This window comes from Amblyomma maculatum, chromosome 4, assembly GCF_055883805.1.
Source record: "Amblyomma maculatum isolate TAMU_Amacu chromosome 4, ASM5588380v1, whole genome shotgun sequence".
Taxonomy (NCBI): Eukaryota; Metazoa; Arthropoda; class Arachnida; order Ixodida; family Ixodidae; genus Amblyomma; species Amblyomma maculatum.
In genome coordinates this window covers 87,957,429-87,978,867 of record NC_139347.1, presented here as the reverse complement: position 1 = coordinate 87,978,867, position 21,439 = coordinate 87,957,429, and the positions used below count along the sequence as shown (strand labels likewise).

General features: G+C 45.6%; 1 protein-coding gene across 5 annotated transcripts in view; it reads right to left on the bottom strand.

Annotated features, from left to right (window-relative positions):
• The window catches only part of LOC146191597 (vascular endothelial growth factor receptor 1-like), an 84,209-nt gene that overhangs the window by 44,788 nt on the left and 17,982 nt on the right, over nt 1-21,439 (bottom strand). For 4 of the 5 annotated variants that reach the window (XM_084602117.1, XM_084602118.1, XM_084602114.1 and 1 more), the window contains exons 2-5: nt 9,684-9,823; nt 7,570-7,753; nt 6,856-7,167; nt 4,183-4,325 (exon numbers count right to left, since the gene is read on the bottom strand). In XM_084602117.1, coding sequence (XP_084458243.1) covers nt 4,183-4,325; nt 6,856-7,167; nt 7,570-7,753; nt 9,684-9,823 — 779 coding nt within the window. The remainder of the gene's footprint in view (nt 1-4,182; nt 4,326-6,855; nt 7,168-7,569; nt 7,754-9,683; nt 9,824-21,439) is intronic. The other variant, XM_084602116.1, reaches the window with a different exon arrangement.

Genomic DNA, 21,439 nt, shown 5'->3' with positions numbered 1-21,439 from the left:
GCTCTGGACCACGTACCGTAATACGGCTCGAGAACAAACGGAGACGCTGCAACTAGCACTAGATACAATCGAGATTGAACTTCATTCTACAGGCATGCGTCCATCCCCACAAAAAACTAAATTTCTGGTCATACATCCACCGCCTGGCGGCGTGGACGTCAACCTTCACTTCGGCGGTCAAAACATCTCACAACCCCCCGAAGGTTGTCTCCGGATACTTGGCGTTCCCATTAATCAGCATGGTACTGCTAAGGATTGGATCCTTCAGCTAAAATCTCAATGGAGGCCAACGCTCCACTTAATCAAACGGCTCAGCAGCAAGAGTGGGGGCGCAGGGATGGAGGTAGCGCGTCGCCTCACCGTCGCTATTCTGCTCGCTAAGCTCCGCTACGGTGCCCCTTACTTTGACTTGACCGCAGCCAATTACAAGACACTTGGCTTACTTTATAACTCTGCCTTGAGGGTTATAACTGGTCTACCCGTACACACGCGCATCACGGAGCTCCACAGATTCGCTCAGCTCCCACCAGTGGATGCACTTATTGCTACGCACCGAGCCAATCATGAAACTCGCCTGCGTCACACACCCAACGGGCATAGCCTCCTCACTCGAATCTTTGACGAAGCTAACCTACACTTGCCCATATTGGACCACCTTACAGCACCATGGACAGAAACATTGCTAACAGATCCAAAACCCATTCCAACCAACACCAAAGGACCAGGAAGAGATCACCGACAACGCCACATAATTGATACACAAGACCAGCACATCGGTCTCCGCATTTATACCGACGCCGCCCTATATCATGACGATGACACCGGCATCACGTTTGCAACCACTGCTTACTACCAAGAGGGTTCACAGCTGCACGCCACTAGCCACAGTGGTCGCAGGTACTGGTCCGCAACTGAACTCGAATTAACAGCCATCGACGAGGCCCTTCAACACTGCACCAAAGGAACAGATCGTTTCATCCACATCTACACCGACAGTCAAGAGGCTATAAAAACCCTGAAAGCCCGTTCTTACAACACCTCGGTGTTGCGAGAGACCTCACAAGTCTCGGTACGAATACATTGGACACCTGGACATCACGCACAAGGAACTGGGAACAGAATGGCCCACGAGGCCGCTAGCGCGCAGCTAGAGGAAGACCGCCGGCATAGCCTTGATGTGGGCCCGTCCAACTCGGACCACCCTTACTGTTCTCCCGTCTCCTTCATCATACCGGACTCTGTCATCACGCGGCTTAAACATGAGCGGAGGGGTTTGTTGCGGGACCTTGTCCCCGGTATTAATCCTCCGATCCCTTCCGGCCTCTCTCGTCCAGCCCAAGTTCTAACTCACAAGGCGCGAGCCGGTGCAGCGTACACACCGGACATCCTGAGTCAATGGCGCCGAACCAAGATCAGCTGCCCCAACTGCCCTGCTGACTCCGTTGACCTGCAGCACTTGATCTGGACCTGTCCTGGCACGGCTGGCCTCCGCGCACGCTGCACATCTGCTCACCACATTCAGAGCTACGAAGACTGGACAGCCCCCAATACCAACGCCAAGCGCAAGCTTAGTGCCCTGCTAGACTTCATGTCGGAGTCTGGCGCCCTCAACCTCACCTAACCCACCCCCTTCCCCTCTAGGCCTCAGGTCATCCTCATGAATAAAGGTTTATGAATGAATGAATGAATTTCGTGTAGCGGCTTCCGGTAGCCACGCTTGATCTTTAAAATGACCTCTGACGTCATAGCAGGGCGAGAGACGGGCTACCAAGTCGAGTCGTCGCGTAGCGGCGGCCGGTAGCCACGGCGCGCCGCGCTCTTCCCGCTAGGGGCGCTGCGCGCTAGACCTCTGACGTCCAACCAGGAGCGAGAGACGGGTTAGCAAGTCGAGTCGTCGCGTAGCGGTGGCCCATCCTTCCTCCATGCGGTGGCCGGTAGCCACGCGTGAAGACGCGGCGCATTGCGTTCCTTCTGTTGGAGACGCTGCGCTCGCTTGACTTCACAATAAACTTTAAAGAGGTAGGAGGCGGAACCGGGGGTATATACTCGCGTTCAGCGTCTGCCAAGTCAGCCTCCATGCTTCCGCAAGAGAAGACGCGTCGCCTCTCTGCTGCTAGGAAGCAACGGCGGGCTACAGAGACAAATGAACAGCATGATCAGCGTGAAGGGCGTCTCGCTCAACGGCGTGCTCAAGATGCAGCTAGGCGGGCACGTCGATCTTCTCGTGAATCCTGCTCATCTGACGATAATCCAGACTGGAGCATGATGGATGCTCTGAACAGTGAAGCTGACTCTGTTTGGTTTGGCTTGGTTTGTGGGGTTTAACGTCCCAAAGCGACTCAGGCTATGAGAGACGCTGTATAGTGGAGGACTTCGGAAATATCGACCACCTGGGGTTCTTTAACGTGCACTGACATCGTACAGCCCACGGGTGCCTTGCTTTACGCCTCCATCGAAAAGCGGCCGCCGAGGCCGGGATTCGATCCCGCGTCCTTGGGAACAGTAGTCGAGCGCCGTACCCACTGCGCCATCCCGGCGGGAAAGCTGACTCTGTATCCTGTACCCACGAGTTCCTTCACTAGTGAAGAACCACAAGCCGCGCTAAGGCGTAGCCAAGATGTATTGCTTTCGCAACCTACCAGGCTTAACCAAAGCTAAGCCCCAGCCAATTATCTTTTTTTACTCACTCCTATCTGTAATATTTCGAGCCTGAGGGTAATAAGAAATTAGGGGGTCACTTAATCACCGCCGTTAAGGGTATGACGCGATAGCGTTCCACACAGCGTTTTGAGGTTTCACTATTCATTTTTGTTTTGAACTTTAAAATTTTTTCCAACAATACATAGCCTCAGCAAACATCGCCTTTCCATTCTGTGTAGTTTGACATCATTAAACACATCTTTTTCGAAATTAATTAGGTGATCGATTACACACTATAAATTTAATTCGAACAATCAAGAATTAGCTTTTCATAGCATTTCGACACCCTGGAAGCCTCGGTTTTCCATTTTTTTAATTTATTCAATTACTTCAATTAATTAGTGATCAATTAATTATTCTAAATTTTCTTTAATGAGCATAAAGTATTTGCTTTTCTTTTCGAGCAAATATTTTGACACCTTTGAATCCCCTTTTTTCAAATTTTATTTTTTTAATTATTTCAAATTATTTTTTAGGATTATCAATCTTGTGGTTCTTATTTTCAGCATTCTCACACCTTTGAATCCCCTCTTTAATTCGCACAATCAAGAATTAGCTTTTCATAGCATTTCGACACCGTGGAAGCCTCGGTTTTCCAATTTTTTTAAGTATTTCAATTACTCCAATTAATTAGTGATCAATTAAATATTCTAAATTTTTTTAATGAACATGAAGTATTTGCTTTTCTTTTCGAGCAAATATTTTGACCCCTTTGAATCCCCTTTTTTCAAATTTTATTTTTTTTAATTATTTCAAATCATTTTTTTTTAGGATTATCAATCTTGTGGTTCTCATTTTCAGCATTCTCACAACTTTGAATCCCCTCTTTTATTCTCTTTTATTGCTTTAATTGATTATTAGTTGCAATACCTTCGTTAACTCATGATCGCCTATCACACACCCGTCGCCAATCTCAAGTACCACAAATTACCATATGATTTTTTTGCGCAGCCCCCGATTGTTTCCGAAATGCGGTGCCGACTACGACGCCGATGGCTTTTAGAGCGAACGAGCTTATAAGCTGCGCTTCATTTAACTTCTCTTTGTTTTTCTGAATTTGCTAAATGCGATCGTATGTTCAGTTGTCTTCACAAATAAGCAACAGAAACCTACGGCTCGTGTCCCTTGAAACTTCGCGGATCATTCTGTGGCGAAGTGCGACAAAAAAGAAAAACTTCTTTCGGTACAGTCTACAAGTGCGAGCAAACAGCGGAAAATTTACGCAATTGTTACGTTGCAGTTAGAAGCTATGAACTAATATAATTGATGAAAGAATTCCTTAATGCTGTAAATATACCGAATTGACGCACGGACACACATAAGAAAAACAATATGATAATGCGAATGATCACAAAGAACTAATTCCACGATACGACATGCATTCAGTTGACTGGTTGGTAAAACCTTCAAATCTAAAACCCGGTCTGCATCCTCAATAGTAATAGAATAACAAAGGCCTGCGTACTGCTACGTAAACCTCACGTTCTTGTTGGGGTAGTCCCAGGACAACATGATGAACATGCCCGCTTCCACGATGACCATGCAGTTGAACGTGAAAGAGCCGTTCAGAACCGGGTGAAAGTTGCTCTCCTCGATCATCACTTGGGGCGCTATGGCCATGGGGGCTGCTTGGATCAAAACAAAGGCGGAAAAGAGCAGGCAAGGGTGTCAAGATTCCTCTCACAACTTGCGCCAGCCCAACATGTAAGCCAGTGATTTGCGCCAATCTCCCCCTAAGGTTTTCATTTATCGTAAAGGCCAATACTCGATAAGGAGCAGTGTTCATTATTAGAAAATTGTATTGCGTGCGAACGCTCAAGCGTTCATAATTTAAGTGAGCAATTAAGCTGTCATGTTGACAGCTTCAAAATTAGCAGGCGACCAAAGTTTCTTGGCGCCGATCTTAAAAATACCTGAAGAAAGAATTTCAAGCCGAATACAATTAGTGCTCACCTAGGTACTTTCTGCACATGTTTGGGCAATGTACCGCGTACCTTAATGGCAAAAAACTACGTACTAGAGACTTTTAGTATAGCGTGTAAACTCCTTCGTACGATAGACGCCAGCAAATCAACAGACCTTACCCCCTGTGTCGCACCGGCGCTTCTAGTTTACCGTACGACAGAACGAACATAAGATGCAGTGGCGACATCTAGTGTTTAAACAAAAAAAACCCAATCGTACCTTTTTTCTTTTTTTTTTTTTTACTCGGAAGCCAAAACTAGTCAAATCGCGCCTGGAATTTAGCCAATTGTTTCGCTCCTGTGTTAAGCACTGAGTCAGAATAATACATTACAAACTACTGATTTCACTTTGCGACAGGGTTTGTATTGTCATTATGGTGCGTAATGTTCACAACTTCTGTTCACGAAAGCAAGCGTGTAAACAGTCAAGCCAAGGAGACCAACTTCATGGTGCTGTCATGCCAACAAAACAACGTCAGGATTAGGGACTGCTAGCACTACTAGGCCGCCGAGCAAAATGAAAAAAAAAAAAAAAAAAAAAGCAAAACAAAACAAAACAAAAACAAACAACTAAAAAACTGAACATATAAATCACTAACTGTTTGTGCTGAAGGTTACACGAGGCAAAGCGAAAGCTCTGTGTATCATTTATGGGCATGAATGCTCCCAAAAACAAGCTAACCAGAAAAATTCAGTCAAGTAAACGACCTGGACGCCGCCATTTTGCCAACGCTATTTCCTCAACGCACGGGCGATACAGTATTCTAGAACACTATACGTGAGAGCCTGGCATGATAAACTCAAAATTTCAAGTACGCTTGCCGATCGTACGCGATAGCCCGTTCTCGGCTATCATATAGCGCATGCGCAGTGTTCATCACGATATTTTGGCGTGCGCTATTTCTCTGCGTGTGTTTTGGTACGCCACATTAAACGTCTCTACTGTGTAAGTTGCACCATACAGTGAAACTTTCTGCTTAGGGCTGTCCATAGCGAAACTAATATTGTTTTATTTGTTCAAGTTATTCGGTGAGCGCAAGAAGCCCGCACCAACAACCTGGCTGCTGGAAATGGGAGTAAAGATAAGCAGACCAATGAGTAGCCTTGCTGTAAGAAGCCGTCCTCGGAATATTCTAGCACCACACTTTGCGGCCATCCGAGAGACCTTCGTACGATGAGTCTTGGCAGTGTTTGTGACATAGCAGTCGTCAGTGCTATGTCTCAGTCCTGTGATTGCTACAAGCATTCAAGTATATGCATTTCCTAAACTGCCCTAAGTTGCCTCGAAAGATGTTTCCAACGATTATCCAATGCACTGTGCTGTTGTTGTTGTATCCTCTATTCACGTTTCATTACGATTCTTTTGGTCATTCTATTTTTCCTATTTATATAGGTCAGCACTAGTCTTCAGATCGGGAACGACTGACACTGGTTTTAAGCTCCGCTGGGCGCAATTAATAGCAAAGGCGCAGAAAAATTAAATAGCGTGTACCAGTGGTTGCAATATCTCCCACGCACTGCTAACTTCCAAATCCTAGCTACTTTGTACCGCCAGTACGTATACCGTTACGACTACGGCTTCTCGGGGATGTTCATACTTTGTCGGCACAGATATTAACATCACATGCTCCTTGACAAAAGCTTGGCGGTGCTGCCGATATTATTAATGCGTAAGCATTAATATATGCTCATGCCGCGGAGAAGCGCGTACAAAACTTGTCCGCAGAAAGCGTTTGTTCGCACCTCCAACATTTGATGCTCTTTGAACTCCCAAAATTCGACCAAAATTGGTGTCGAGCCTAATTTAAGTATGTTTTGCACTATATGTACATACGTTTGGAAGTCAGTAAACTTCTCTTTGTATAGTACCTCGAAAGTTAGGGCGGCCACACGCAAAGTTCCCTGGACTCCCGAAATAGGACTTCATCCGAATTTGACGAAACTGATTCTCGCTCTAATTTGACTATGGCCAACTCAGTGGTGACTTCCAAATTTAGGTGAGCCACCCCCAAAATTTGGTATGCTCGCGCGTTCTTCACGCGTGGAAGGCTATATACGTGCACACTGGAATTTGTACGCCTTGGCAATCACTTTACGCTGCCGTTGGCTGCATGCAGCATTTAGTGTCACCTGTAGGGTTAGGTAGGAGCAGAAGACCCCCAAAGCAACGCAGAGCAGGGTGTGCACTCACGCAGGTATATGAAGACCACCTGCATGGAAGAGTCGTTGTAGACGCGGCCGGTCACCGTGCCGTTGCACATGAAATGTCCGGCGTAGTAGCTTTGCGTGTAGTTGATGATGAAGCCTTGCATAGGGTCGAACGTGACGTTGTGGGTCCCCGGAGAGACCTTCTCCATCCTACCCTGGCCCAGGTCCTTCCAAAGGTGAACCTTGGCACCCGAGTGGGTGGGCAGGCAGGGCACCACAGACAGTTCGCCGTGGCGCACCTTGAGGAAGACTACCTGGTCCATCTGGTTGTCCGGTTGGAACAGGTAGTAGTCGTCTTTGCAAACCACGAGACGGTCAGGGCATTTAGGGAGCGCTTATGTTTGCACTGTTAATCTTCGGCCATGGCAACAACGTAAAATGCTAATATACCAGCGCATACAAGTATCTTACGATTTTAGTTCATAGAAGCACCCATTATCATTCGGTGGTGAAACTATGCTGACTTTGGCTGAAACCGTTTGTAAATATTTTACTTCTTTATAGAATTATTTTCTCCCAATAATCATTCATCCCTAAACTTTTTTTAAGGAAAATACCTACCATGCTTATCTATTTTACACGCTAGAAAGAAAGTATAGGCTTGCTCATGTACTGCGGGGGGAGGGGGGGGGGGGGGGGGGAGGGGGGGGGGGGGTATCCGCTACGAGCTGTTGCATATCGCGGTCAAGGAACCCACCATTGACAAAGACGTAAACTGACGTGGCGTTTCCAGTGTTGGTGAGATCTGTGGTTCCGTTGTAGTAGCAAGTGTAGCGACCCAGGTCCATGACGTCAGTAGTGTTGAGCTCAAAGACGCTCTTGAACGGCAGGAGGCCATCCAGCTCTTCTTCGTAGACAGACAAGCGCAAAGACACGTTTTCCTGGAATTGAACAAGACACGATTTTAAACACTCTTTTCGACGTTATAGCGAACGAATTTAGAAGCGAGAAGAGAAACGATCAGGAGATAAATTATTTGTACCTAGTTCGAAGAAGACGGACGCATTATAAAACGTGCTCAAACGTACAGGGCGAAATTCCACGATTACAATCGTCGATGTAAATAAAACGCCACAAACGCATTAACGTTCAATTTGGCTTTTCTCCATAAAACTTTAATTCTCAATAGATCTATACTGCTGGCGCCAAGCAGGATTCAAGCGTGACACGAATGCATATTTTACGCAAGTGCAAATGCGTCCTGCGTAGGAGTAAGTTGTTCTAATTTTAATTTTGTGATCTTTCGAACGGAACCCTGGAGCCAAAATGTGCCCCCTGGTCGCCGAAGATCGCCGATAAGCCAACGCCCGGCTTGGAGTAAGCGACAAGATGGTAAAAAGAAAAAGCTACAAATAAGACAGAGAATAAAAACCAGCCAAGGGACGAGGACGAAGAAAGACGATGTATGTCCTCGTCCCTTGGCTGGTTTTTATTCTCTGACTATGTACCAACTGACCCAGATTTCAACCCTCCTACAAATAAGAGTTCCAGAAACGAAGCAAGCCAGGGAATGCCCGCCACATGACGAGCTCGACTGCCTATAATGCATATTCAGGGGAAAAATATATCCAAGCATCGCGTAATCTATTGCAACTGCATTGTACACTTTTTTAACATAAATAATTACTATTTGATTCCTCCGACAAGCACCATTTCAACGTGGTTAAACAATTGTTGTAACATCGAAGCGAAACGTCCGCCCCTCGCAAACAAGCGGCAGTACTTTCAGAACCAGACAAACAAAAAAGTAAAATACACTGCGGCAGTGTACAATGAAATAAAATCCGCAGGGTGTAATACAACCGAACCACACCTGATATGCAATCAAGCAAGCCAAACATTTTTCAATTTCTCTCCCATGATAAAAAACATGCACCTTCCGTGATACCACGACGAGCACAACATGCAATTATAGGTGAATAACGATAAAAGCGTGAAGGACGGAAGAGCCAACTCCGTTTGCCTATCTTTTTGCTCTTATAATGAAAAGAACACAAAACGCGTAACAATTAGTATTTGTGAGCTAATTAACAATTAGTGAGCTAAATGTATTCGGGTCCCTCATTGTTACAAACGTAGGCGGGTAAAAAATTGCAGTAAAAACTTTGCCGCTCCTGCGTAGGTTGCGGGAGGGCGGGGAAGCTGGAGAAAGGAGGAAAAAGAACGTGGCAACAGAAGAAGCAGAAGCAAGAAAACAAGACCCTAAAAAGGGTGAGATGACGAGAAAATTGCATGTGGCTGCAAAAGTATTAACACAAAACTGCGTGAGAACAATAGACAACATCGCGTTGCCCACTACAACGTCAGCGAGTGTGATCCATCTTCGCGACCTATATGGACTTGGTAATATATAGAGTTCAATCTCAAAGCTTCGTGCGTAACGCCCAACGGGCAAGTTTAGGGCAGTAATGAGTAGCAAGCTTTATGAGTAAGTGGCTTGGAGTAAGTGACAAGATGGTAATAAAAAGTATACGAATAAAAGTTCCAGAAAAGTAGAAAGAACAAGGCAGCAGAAGAATAACAAAAAAGACAAGACCACCAAGAAGGGCGACGTCACCTGAAAATTGCACGTGGTCGCAGAAATGTTAGCACGAAACCGCTCGAGAACAATAGACTCCATCGCGTTCCCCACGACTACGTCAGCGAGCGTTATCGATCTTCGCGATCTGTATGGGCTCTCTCCTATACTGAGTTCGATCTCAATGCTTTGCTATCGCAATTTCCGCACTTTGCTTTAACAAAGTCCGACGGACAAGTTTAAGACAGTAATGAGCAGCAAGCTTTTGCGAGGTGTCGATTTTGACGACTTACCCCGTGAGGTGGCAGCGCCCAGGCCACAGGGTACCTCCCATAGCACGTAAGGCGCAGAGTGCTGTTGGCAGGAATGTCGATGTAAGATCCATTGACGGCCAGCTGAGGTGGCAGGTACCGAGACACTCCCGATGTCGCACCTGCAACAAAGACAGCGCACAGAGCAGCGACAGATGCCATATGGACGGGGATCGCTCAGAAATCGTCTACAAGGAAACGGTTAACTTTGAAAACGTGCAAACGCTATACGTTGAAAACTATTATTTATTTATTATTTTGTTTATCCTTAGCATACTGCTAGTTTCTTTTGAGGCTGTTGCAGGATTGGGGTACGTCATGGTAGTTAATGGTAGTTAAACACGTCACGAGTTATATAACCACTACGGAATAATGTCGAAATTGAGTAGCCATCATGCGCGGTAGTGTCATTATCTATAGTGTAATATGCAATGCAACAGGAGTACCGGTAAAGTAATATTTTTTAACAAGTAGTATTCAAATGCTAGATTATCATGTTCGAGAAAAAAAATGATTACGGTAGGTTAGAAAGAAAAACTTGCAGAGACCCAGAGCCAACAACTTTTCCTCGGGTAACATTTACCATTCCTTAATTGCTTGCGAACGAAATGAATAACGAAAGGTGTCAGTATTAAAATTGTACCCTACTAAATGCTGTGGATGTTAAGTTCTAGTATCTCTTTGAGATGTAGGGACAATGCAAAGCTCAGAATCTATTTTTAAAGCACAAGTTATTGGAAGGAAGAGGAACCTAAGGCGTGAAGTTCGGGCGCGGTTACTAATAGTGGCATGGTTCGCGCTGTCCAGAAGTTCAGTTGGGGAGTCGTTAAGTCGATATTTGTTGAAAATAAGCCTTATAGATTTCCGCTGCACACTCTATATTATTTATGCATTGTTGTGTGTGCGGAAACCAGCAAAGTATGTTGCACTCGAGGACAGGCCGGATAAGGAACAATATGCTAGCCACTTGGTGTCGGGGGAGGCAGACGGGATCGATCGCCCAAGAGAAAATAGCGCGGAAAATGCTTTTGATGTTATATATTACACATGTTTTTTTCCATTTCAGATCTGTAGAGATGAGGACATCGAGATATTTCTATTCTTGGACTGCTTTTAATGACTTATTTCCAACTTCATACGGAAAAAACTAGCGGGTTATTTTTTTTTTTCTTTTTGACACAGTCATGAAAACTCATTTCTCTAGATTCAGAGTCATCTGCCATTCCCGACATGCTTGTTTAAATTTACCTTATCGTCATGTGATTTATTTTTTTTTTATAATGCAGTCATCTGCAAACATTCGGATTGTTTCGGTAACATTTGATGTTAGATCATTGATGTAAAGAAGAAATAAAATAGGGACTAATACAGTTCCCTAGGGTGCGCCGGACATTATAACACGCTGTGATGCGCGACCATCGTAATGCACATAGTGGTAGCGTTTTGAAAGATAATCTTTTATACAGTTCGTTACTTTATTACAGCCAAGGAAATGGTGAAGCTTAAAGCATTCATTTCGGGTGCAATACGGGATCGAACGCTTTTGATAAGTCTAGAAATAAGATGTCAACCTGGCTGCGTTTGTCGAGAGCGGATGCGAGATCGTGGATTGTTTCTACTAGCTGAGTTGTAGTTGACCGCCCTTTCCTAAAGCCGTGTTGGTTCGGACTGAGCAGATTATGTTTTTCAAGGAAAGTTACGATATGCTTCAGAATTATATGTTGAAGGATCTTCGATGCAGCACAAGTGCGTGAAATTGGGCGAGAGTTAGATTTATTTGTGGTGTCACCAGATTTATGAACGGGAACTACTTTTGTCATTTTCAAGTCTCGCGGCACATCTGCGTTTTCAAGGGACTTCTTATATATCAGGTACAAGTATTTGGATACCCACTCTGCGTATCTTTTTTGAAATGGATTGGGAATATTTTCTGGACCGCTAGATTCCTTTTCGTCAAGATTAAGGAGAATAACAAATATACCTGATTTACTTAGTATTAGTTCGTCTAGATTTAGCCTACAGGACGTTATTCCTGATTCTAGGTGAGGCATAGAATTAAATTATCTTCAAGCGTGAAGACCGATTGAAAATATTGAATAAACTCATTAGTCATCTTTAAGGCCTCTTGCGGGGGTAGGTGGCTTGGTCGTGTTGCCGAGAGTTCAGATATCTCCGAAATTTTTGAGGGGCGGTTATGATGAAATTGCTTAGGATAATGTTTGTATATTTATGCTTTGCAGTTTTAATTGCTTGTTTTCGGTCATGTAACAGTTTGTGAATCTGTTCAATGTGCATTTCCAACGGTTTGCGTCGTTTAAGTTTTCTTAGTCGTGACAGTTTGCGTTTCATGCGTATGATGTCCCGAGTTATCTAAAGATTAAGTTTATTTACAGTTTTTACTCTTGTAGGAACATAAAGTGATAAGCAGTGCTCTACTTTGTGCTTAAACGTCAATCATAGCTGATTGCATGATACCGACGGGTCCGCGCACATAGCAGCAAAATCTGAATAAAAGCAATCAAAGGCACCAACATCGTCAGCATTAATTTTGCCAATCATAAAGTTGTATTACTCTTTCGGCATGAGCTGGAGCAGTAATCGGTAATGAAGAAATGGTTGCTTTGTGATCTGATATTCCATCAAGTATTTCGTAAGAGAATGTACAGTCAGCAAAGCTATTATTTATAAAAGTTAAGCCAGGGACACTCTGGCTCGTCGCTGTAGTACGGGTGGGTTCCCGCACGATTTGTTTGAGGCCGAAAACAAATGCGATGTCAAGAAGAGCTTCGGTTATAGTTTGATCAGCGGGACCAGTATCAAGAGTTTCCCACGCTATACCTGGAAGGTTAAAGTTCCCTGTAAGAATAATTGTTTTTGAATGATTAAGGTGACGCTGCATGCAATCAGACAGAGAGAGTAAAGTATCTACACTGGCTGTTAGGTGGGCGATACATTGTGCCAATATAAACCGGAGTTTCATTAACCAGAATCTTGCACCAAAGTGACTCTGCGCCTTCAATGTTACGTAAGGGAATAGAATATAGGCCCTCTCTAATTAAAATCATGACCCAGCCACCACGAGAATGCCTGTCTTTAAGCAAAATAACATTGCCTGGTGGAAATATATTATTGGATACGTGTAAGGACAGCCACGTTTCACTGATAGTTACAACATCTGGATGGAATTCAAGAAGAAACGCTTCTAGCTCTACTGATTTATTCACTATACTTCTAGCGTTTAAGTTTGCTATGACTAATCGTCTGGGCCGTTCTTCTCGTGGTCTCTGTTATGGGGAAGCATGTTGTTTGATCAGGGTACTTTTTCTTCTTTAGAAGCATCCCGCAAGAATAGCCATCCATTAACCTTAATTTTATCATGTACGAGTTAAACTTCGTCGCGCTTATCCCGGTTTGCCTTGCAGCTATCCCACAGATTTTTTTTTCCGATGTTGCGTACTCGCTGGGAGATGTCTTAAATAACCGAGAAATGTGAGCCCTTAATTAAGCTTCGCACAGTTGCTCACAACCTTTGCTTTATATCTGTAATAGCTTGAAAATGACAGGCCGAGTTTTGTTTTCCCGTCTTGCTCCCAAGCGATGTATTCTTCCCATCCCTGATATAGTCACACCAAGTTTTTCTTGAAGGCTCTTATCAGTTACTTCTTCTTCATCATGGCTTTTAGTTGTCTCGTAGCCATGTTCGGTTGAGCCAAAAATGATCAGATTAGACCGCCTGCTTCTGTTTTCGAGGTCGTCTACCTTACGATCCAGATATGTCACGCTCATTTGAAGGTGTGCAATGTTGTCTTCAGCATCTTTTAGGCTGACCTCGAGCTGCGCAAGAGTGTCCAGTTTATTGTTGATGGCTTCCTAAGACTCGTGCGTTTTCTCATTTTTGCTCTTTAAGGCTTTAATGTCAGTTGCCATGCCTCGAAGTTCAGCTATGACCTCTTGCATGTTAGGGCCAGGATTCCTTTTTAAAATTCCAGCAAGCATTAGAAAATGTTCCATAGATACCATATACCTCCAAAATGTCAAATACACATGCCATGGGCACGGCAGAAGAATTAGTGGCTCCTTTTGTCGCGTTCCGTCCATTGAGTTTAGTTCTTGTTTTATATTCCTAGCCTCATCCCCGCTATGCAATATTGGCGTTGTGGCTCGGTCTCCTAGAGCTAGCACGTCATGTCATCGTGCTTAAATAGTGAACAATTCAACCCTTTCGTTCCTACGGTTGTGAAGGGGCAATATTTGACCGCTCCTTTCAGTGAAGGAAGCTGCTTTAATGTTCAGTGGAGATGGAATCATTTTCGTTGAGAATATTCGAAAGTTATACCTCATCGCCTTTTGTATTTTGCCACGCATGTTTATTTCCCGTTTATTTCTCCTCATTCCTTTTCCCCTGGAAATGATAAACATGTAGAGCGTCTTTCTCCCTAACTCCCTGGCGTTCGCCTTCCTCTTTAGTGAATACAATTACCTGAAATCATTCCCGTTAACTGCTATGCCAGCTGTGTAATATTTCCCTCAATGTCCTCGTCGCGCCCATGGTTGTGAAAGCAACCGCTCCCCCAACTCAACACGCAGGGTCAGCTGACCCACAAAGAGGCCTTTGTCGGCTCTGCGAAACAGGTTGGCATTCGACAGGTAATCAGAATTACGCCGCCATCCGACAAACACAGGTCAGTGCATGCCTCTTAATCTATGCGTGAGGTTTGCCCCACAGCAGCAGCGTTTCTCGGCGGCAATGAAATTTGCATGATTGTGTAGGCGTCGGACGAACGGGTCATTCGATGCATACAACCTGAACCCCCTCACCGCCTTCCTCGAGACTGGGCAACAGCGGCACGATCGTTTGGGCGCCAATACGGCTGGCCTGGCCATATATATGAGGCGAGCACTCGCGACGCAGCGTCCCGGCGATTGGCTGTAAAGATCAACCATGGAGCCGAGATTGCCTGATCTGCGTGGCTCTCGCCACTTCTAGCATCGTTAAAGGGCTAAAGGATTCACTTCCAGAACGTTAGCCTCATCGTGAAGGACGCGAGAAGACTTATTCATTGCACCCTCCCCTTGCCGTTCCCTGCCGCTACCTCGTAGTAAAATTTCGCTGGACGTCTTCAGAAGTAATTAGACAGAAAGAACTGCTCGCAAGTTAAATAAAGACGACGCTCAACACAGCGAGTTTAAAACAGAGGAGGGAGAGAAAAATGGCTAGAGTTGCAAACAAAAAGAAGATGCTTCAAAATAAGCGAAAACAAAACAAAACAAAACAAAAAACCCCTCGAGTGTGGAGATTTTTGGCCGGCGCTGCTATTTTTAGCAAGTTCTCTCCCGAATTAGTTTAATTTCCTGTGTTACGCACCTGTTGCCATTTTCGAAGTCGAAACATATCCGGCTTTCCGCTGCTCTCTATCTATACGGTAATTATACGATGCTGCTAGCCTGCGCCGTCCGCTGTCGTATTTGCTCTCTCACTCTCTCGATCTTTAATTGTCGGTACGATAGTCATCAGCTTGAACGAAACGTGCGTCGCGTTCCAGTAACGGCGACTATTACGTTAAGGAAGGCAGCGGCAAAGCTAGCCTCACAGCAGCTGCGCTTCTGGCCGGTGTTGCGCTTTGGGATGCAACGAAGTGTTTGGGTATGAGCTACGCTTTAATTAGGGGCAGATGAGCAGCTTATTGATCCGCGCGTTGTTTATTGAAATATACCGGTAATGCTGTCAGGCGAAATGAGGGGCATGTTATCTTACGCTATGCTCTGTTATGTTATGTTAAGGTATGTCAGCCTATGAAAAGGTATGCCATGTCAATTTATGTTTACTGTGTAACGTTTGCGTTATTCTATGTACGGATTAATGGCCCGAAGCTTCACTTGTGCTTATATATGCCATAGCTGAGGGGTCTGAAATAATATCGGCCAAGTGGTATGAGCTTCAGCAATGATAGGAGTCTAAGTGGATGATTGATATAAAGCCCTATAGACTCTCCTTGCCTTTCCCTTTGAGGCATGGTCTGCTAGGCATAAAAATTGCGATTTCCGAGTTAGCCAGCCCAGCCTGTGCACTGCTTCATCTTACCATCGAGTTCTTTCTGCCTTTTTGAACACGTTCATGACTAGGGTGTTGTTTAAACATGTCTGGTCTGTAGCTAACAAATAGTTTGGAACAGCAGGTTGGCAGTAAGCTAACGTTTTCAGCAGTTCGTGCTTGTTTTTCTGTCTATTTGTTCTGAAATAATTAACAAAGGTACCAAAGAAAACACAGTTCCTGTGTCCGGTTTACGATGGAGGAAAGAAAATACTTTCCGGAGAATCTTGCCTCAGAAAAAGTACACCGAGCTGCAAGCACTCAACGATACGTAATGTCGCTCCGCAATCCACAATTGACTTTTGTTTGTCACTAGTGGCGGATATCCACTATCGACCTGAACTTCGCTCAGTGTACGCAGTGCCCCTTCACACCGGTATTTCTTTTATCTGCAGCAAGATGTCACAAGACACCTTTCGGTCATGCTGTTATTGCCTTTTTTCTCTAGGCACAACACGCGAACGCTCGTTTAATTACTCGTTGTACGGTCCTCCACAAACTTAACAATTGCGGACAAGGACTGTCAGCATATGGCGACGGCGTAACAACAGACATGCAGCCAGTACCGGTCTCGGAAATGAGGCCACCTTACCCTTTGCGTGCGATATCAAGAACCAACAACAGTCAAACTCAGTCAACTAGATAAAGGGTCTTCGTACCGCATGTGCACACGGATTCGGTACGTACATAGCCAAGCACACTGGCGAACTAGACACCACCTTCTCATGCGATGCCCTGTTAAAAAAATTAGTTGTGGTTTAGCTCTGGTTAACCCTAGTTGAACTGCGAAAGGAACAGCGGAAGCTTCTTTTGCCTGCTGCATTATTCCCCCTATCACGCGCTATCGGTGTGAGGTGCTCATTATTGGGACACTTAAGCTCGTCCTATAAGGTTATGCCGTGAGAGCGTAAGCAACCAGCCCACATATAAAGTCACGCTTTAACCAAGCTGTATATACTTGCCTGCGTGTCGTAGGGGTAACGAGAATTCAAAAGGTTCTGGCAGGCTGATTCTGATATCACCCTCCCATATGTGAGGAGCGACCCGAGTTGGCAGTTCCTGCCCGTGACATAGGGACAACGTGAACTCAAATGTCATGGCAGACTGATTTTTTTATGAGGAGACCGTAGCTACTCCTATTCATGGCGTAGCTGCGGCCACCCGACTGTCGGAGTATCGCTTCGTAATAAAAAAATGGTTGTAGTGTAACTCTGGTTAACTAGATGAATGGCGATAGCAACGACGGAAGCTTCTTTTGCCTGCTACATTATTCCCCTATCACGTCGTATCAGTGTAAGGTGCCACATTATTGGGAATACTTAAGCTCATCCTTCAAGAGTATGAGGCGAGAGCGTAAGCTACCAGCCCACATATAAATGAGAAGGGTTCAAAGCTGCTGAACTGAATGTGGTGTGAAAGCATTAGCTGCCGGTGACCGAGCGTTCTTCTTCCTTTTCTTCTTGTTCTACTTTTTCTTCTTCTTCCTTCTTCTGCTTCTTCTTTGCGGCTGTTTAAGGTGAAACGTGGCCATTTCCGGGACGACGCGACGGCCGAAACTTGGCGCTGCTGGTTTAATATTGGGTACCCCTGGAGGGAAGCGAAAACTTCATGTACGTGCACGTACATGAAGTTTTCGCTTCCCTCCAGGGGTACCCAATATTAAACCAGCAGCGCCAAGTTTCGGCCGCTACGCTCATTCCCAAGGTTGGATTTAACACATTGTGCGTTTCTACAAACGTAAAGCCCGCTCTTCATCGGTCTCTTCGGCATGCCGCCTTTTCAGGGCCTTATTCCGACGTACCTTCGCGTTCCGACGCGCTGCTGTAGCAGGGTGTTCGTCCTCCTCCATCTCGAGCAGTGTTGTAACCTAGGCAGGAGCCCAGCGGCAACTATCTATACACGTATCGCCCCTCTAGCGCCCTCTACTTTCACGTCACAACGACTTCACTTCACGTGACCTTGACCCAAAATCACATGGCGAATACTAGGTCACGTAAGCTTGACCTTGGTAGTCGTTTCCTGGCCTACGTATCTATACCCCAAGGTCACATGGCGACTACCAGATTTAATACAGAATTTTGACCTCTAATTCTCTCTCAAGGTGCAAAACGTGCATACCCGACGGCTTGGCCTTGACAGTAGTCACAGGCCACGTGACTATGCCCCAAAGTCACATGGCAACCACCAGGTTCAACACAGAAGTTTGACCTCTAAATCTCCCTCAATGTGAAAAACGTGCATAACCGACCACTTTATGTTGACCTTGACAGTGGTCACGGGCCACTTGGTGGCATGGATGACTATGCCCCAGCCGCATGGCAACCACCAGGCTTAACACAGATGTTTGACCCCTAACTCTCAATGTGAAAACCGGGCATACTTGAAGGTTTGACCTTGACCTTGACAGCGGTCACGGGCCATTAGGTAGCCTACGTCACTATGCCCCAAAGTCACATGGCAACCATCAGGTCACGTGAACTTGACCTTAACAGTGGTCACAAGCCACTTCGTGGCCTACGTGACTGCCCCAGTCACATAGCGACCAACAGGTTCAACACAGAAGTTTGACCTTTAAATCTTCCTCAAGGTGAAAACCGTGCATACCCGACGACTTGGCCTTGGCAGTGATCATGGGTAACTTGGTGGCCTACGTGAATATGCCCCAGTCCCATGGGGACCACCAGGCTTAACACAGAAATCTGACCTCTAAATCTCTCAAGGTGAAAACCGTGCATATCCAACGGCTTGACCTTGACCATGACAGTGGTCACGGACCACTTGGTGACCTACCTGACCGTGCCCCAAAATCATGACGACCACCAGGTAATGTGACCATGACATTGACTGTGGTCATGGGCCACTTGGTGGCCTACGTGACTATGTCCCAAAGTCACTTGGCGACCACCAGGTTTAACGTTTGGCGCCCTCGCGGTTACCTCCGAGATCAGTTTACCACGTGGCCTTCCCTAATCAAGCGAGTGCGCGCCAGCTAAGGCAAAAGCGACTTCGCAGCGAAGAGCGAGCCAGCATTCAGCAACGGGCATTTGCCAGAGTCGCAAGCCGCGCGGCCTGCCTCATTCGCTTTCTTTTCATCTGTGGCCGTCGTAACTCTACCTGCGCCGGCGACCCAGACGATTGCTATCAGCCGTTGTCAGCCGGCAACGATGGACGAATTCCCCGCCATGGCGCACATCTGCCGAACAAGTAGTCTCTGCTGATAGCCGAACACTTCGCAGGGAGAGGCAGCCCGGCACTCGCGCTCTTGTCCTGTTCGCGAGGCACTGCCGACAGCGTGGAGAAGTTCGCTCCTGCGCTAATTAAATAGGTTTAGTTCGTGGAAACGACATTCTAACAAAAATGCACCCCAACACACAACTACGCACAAGGCCGGAGGGAGTAGTACGGCTTCCCTTCCTCAGAAGTTATCTACAGAATGGCTCAAAATGCACGGCTCAAAATATACACGTCTTGCGAGGAGAAAGCGTTTAGCGGTCTTATATGGTATCCACCATACCTCCGACAAAGGTCTATCTCCGCACCAAAGTTTGCCGTCTAAAACACGTGGTGTCGCCCTATGCCGTTGATTTGCTGTAGGCATTCTATCATTAATCATGGAGATCAGGCACATATGTGGTCGTCAATCGTATGTTAGCTATATGGTGAAAGAAAGTTGCTTTGCACGCATGTATATGCAGGAGGTGAACTATCACAACGACTGTTGCCGAAGTTCACGAAGGATGAGGCTGAATGAAGAGATGTACTCATCGCTTCCGTGCTTATTGTAGATGTCTTGCTTGTACGTATCATTGTAAAAATGTTTCATGGCAAGCTCACTATAGCTCATGGCGCTGCCTAGCGTCGCTATACATAGCGGCGCGACACGCCCAGAATGAAATAAGTGCCTGGCCATGTAGTGAGCGTGCAACCCATGTTTTTCACCTTCAGGGCGTCCACACATAGTTCGCAGCAGGGCATCCACACATAGTTCGCAGCTATAAATGTCCATAGCCTTTCCCCGAAACAATGCATTCGATGTTCTCAAAGGCCTTAAAAATACCACTAAAAATATTGAGCAGTACGCATAATTATTTTTGGTCTCTAAATTCACTCCCAGATACAGAGTACTTGACATTGTTTAAGATCACGGCAGGGAAATCATGGATTTTCAAGCAGTTAAACATTAATTATTAGGCGACACGCATTAACGCGTATGCCATTTAGGAAAAGCTTTGTTTGCGGAGGGACGTAGATTTTCATTCAAAGCTGCTAACTTGTCCCAGACATTTTAAGAGCTTGCAACACAGGCAGGCAAAGCATCGCAAGGAGTAGCGAAACGGGCATTTTTATGCCACACTTCAACTTGCTCTTTAGAAATTGCCCGTGCCCCCCCCCCCCCCCCCCCCCCCTACCCGCTTCAGTGGTTGAGAAAGAGCATGAAGGCCCCGGTGTCACTCTGCGAATCCCTTACAAGCGCAAAGTCACAGAGTCCGCTTGGCAGTCCTACGCAGAGGTGGATGATGATGCGCTCTTAGAAACCGGTATCGCTATTGTTGATACCCTCCCCTTCCCCCATGCCGCGGTCTTTGATGGGCTCCAGTATAAACCCATTATTACCGAGCAGGACAGGGCTAGCTGCTGTGGGAGAACGCAAGAGCATCGTGGTTTGGAAACGCCTGCGAGGCGTTCTCGCACACTTCTCGCTCTTTAAAGGGAAGCTGAAACGTTTTTCAAAATTACATGAAATTCAGTGGTTGGAAAGAAGCAGTTTTGGTAATCATGTATGTGATTTTTTTTTCTGAATTCTGTCGATCAGAAAAGCGAAATCGCTTGTTAAAAACACGCCACCGTCGCGCCCTCGTAGCTGCTTTGAACGGCAGGGCGGGGCGTCGAAACAGGGAAACAAGCGGATGTGACGTAAAAAACAGATAATCTACCTTAACACGCGACACAGCGAGCGTATTCGTTTATAAAACTAGAATATTTACATTACTGCACGCGTCTTTTATATTCTGCAACCATTGTTTAAGAACTAAATCAACTCTTACCACCACCAGTAAATGTGAGAGCAGAAGTAATAAAATCTTTGCAAATGTCGATTTTCTCTGCGCAGTGTACTACTAAGATGGTATAGTAAAGACCTAGTAACCAGCGACCATAGTAATAAAAACATCACCTCTTCCTGACGTTTTACTGCCTCCTTTTCAAGGCGTAGATGCCTGTTTTTAAACTACCAGTACTTACGATTCGTCTACTTATTTATTGCCGTCACTTGGGAAATGCTTTTCTGATATTTAACATGCGGATTATTTGACAACCCGCAGCTAAATGTTAAAAAAGCTTCGTAATAATTTACAGCGCTGAATAGTACAGCAGCTGCTAGATGTTCTCTAACTCAATTAGTAATCGTTACTTGGTCAAGTGCGTTGCTTAGCAATAACCACGTTTACTAGCTGCACGGCATTTGAACTCGTAAAAAATTACTATCGCGCTAACTACATGCATATCCGCTGCTCTTTCTAGCTTTCTTAGTAAGTAACCATTTTTTATGGTACGCTCCTAAACATTTTAACAATGAGCCAGCCGAATTCTAAATATGCCGTCTTTCAAAAACGCGGCGAATACGCGCCGCTCAAAGAACGGGAAGACA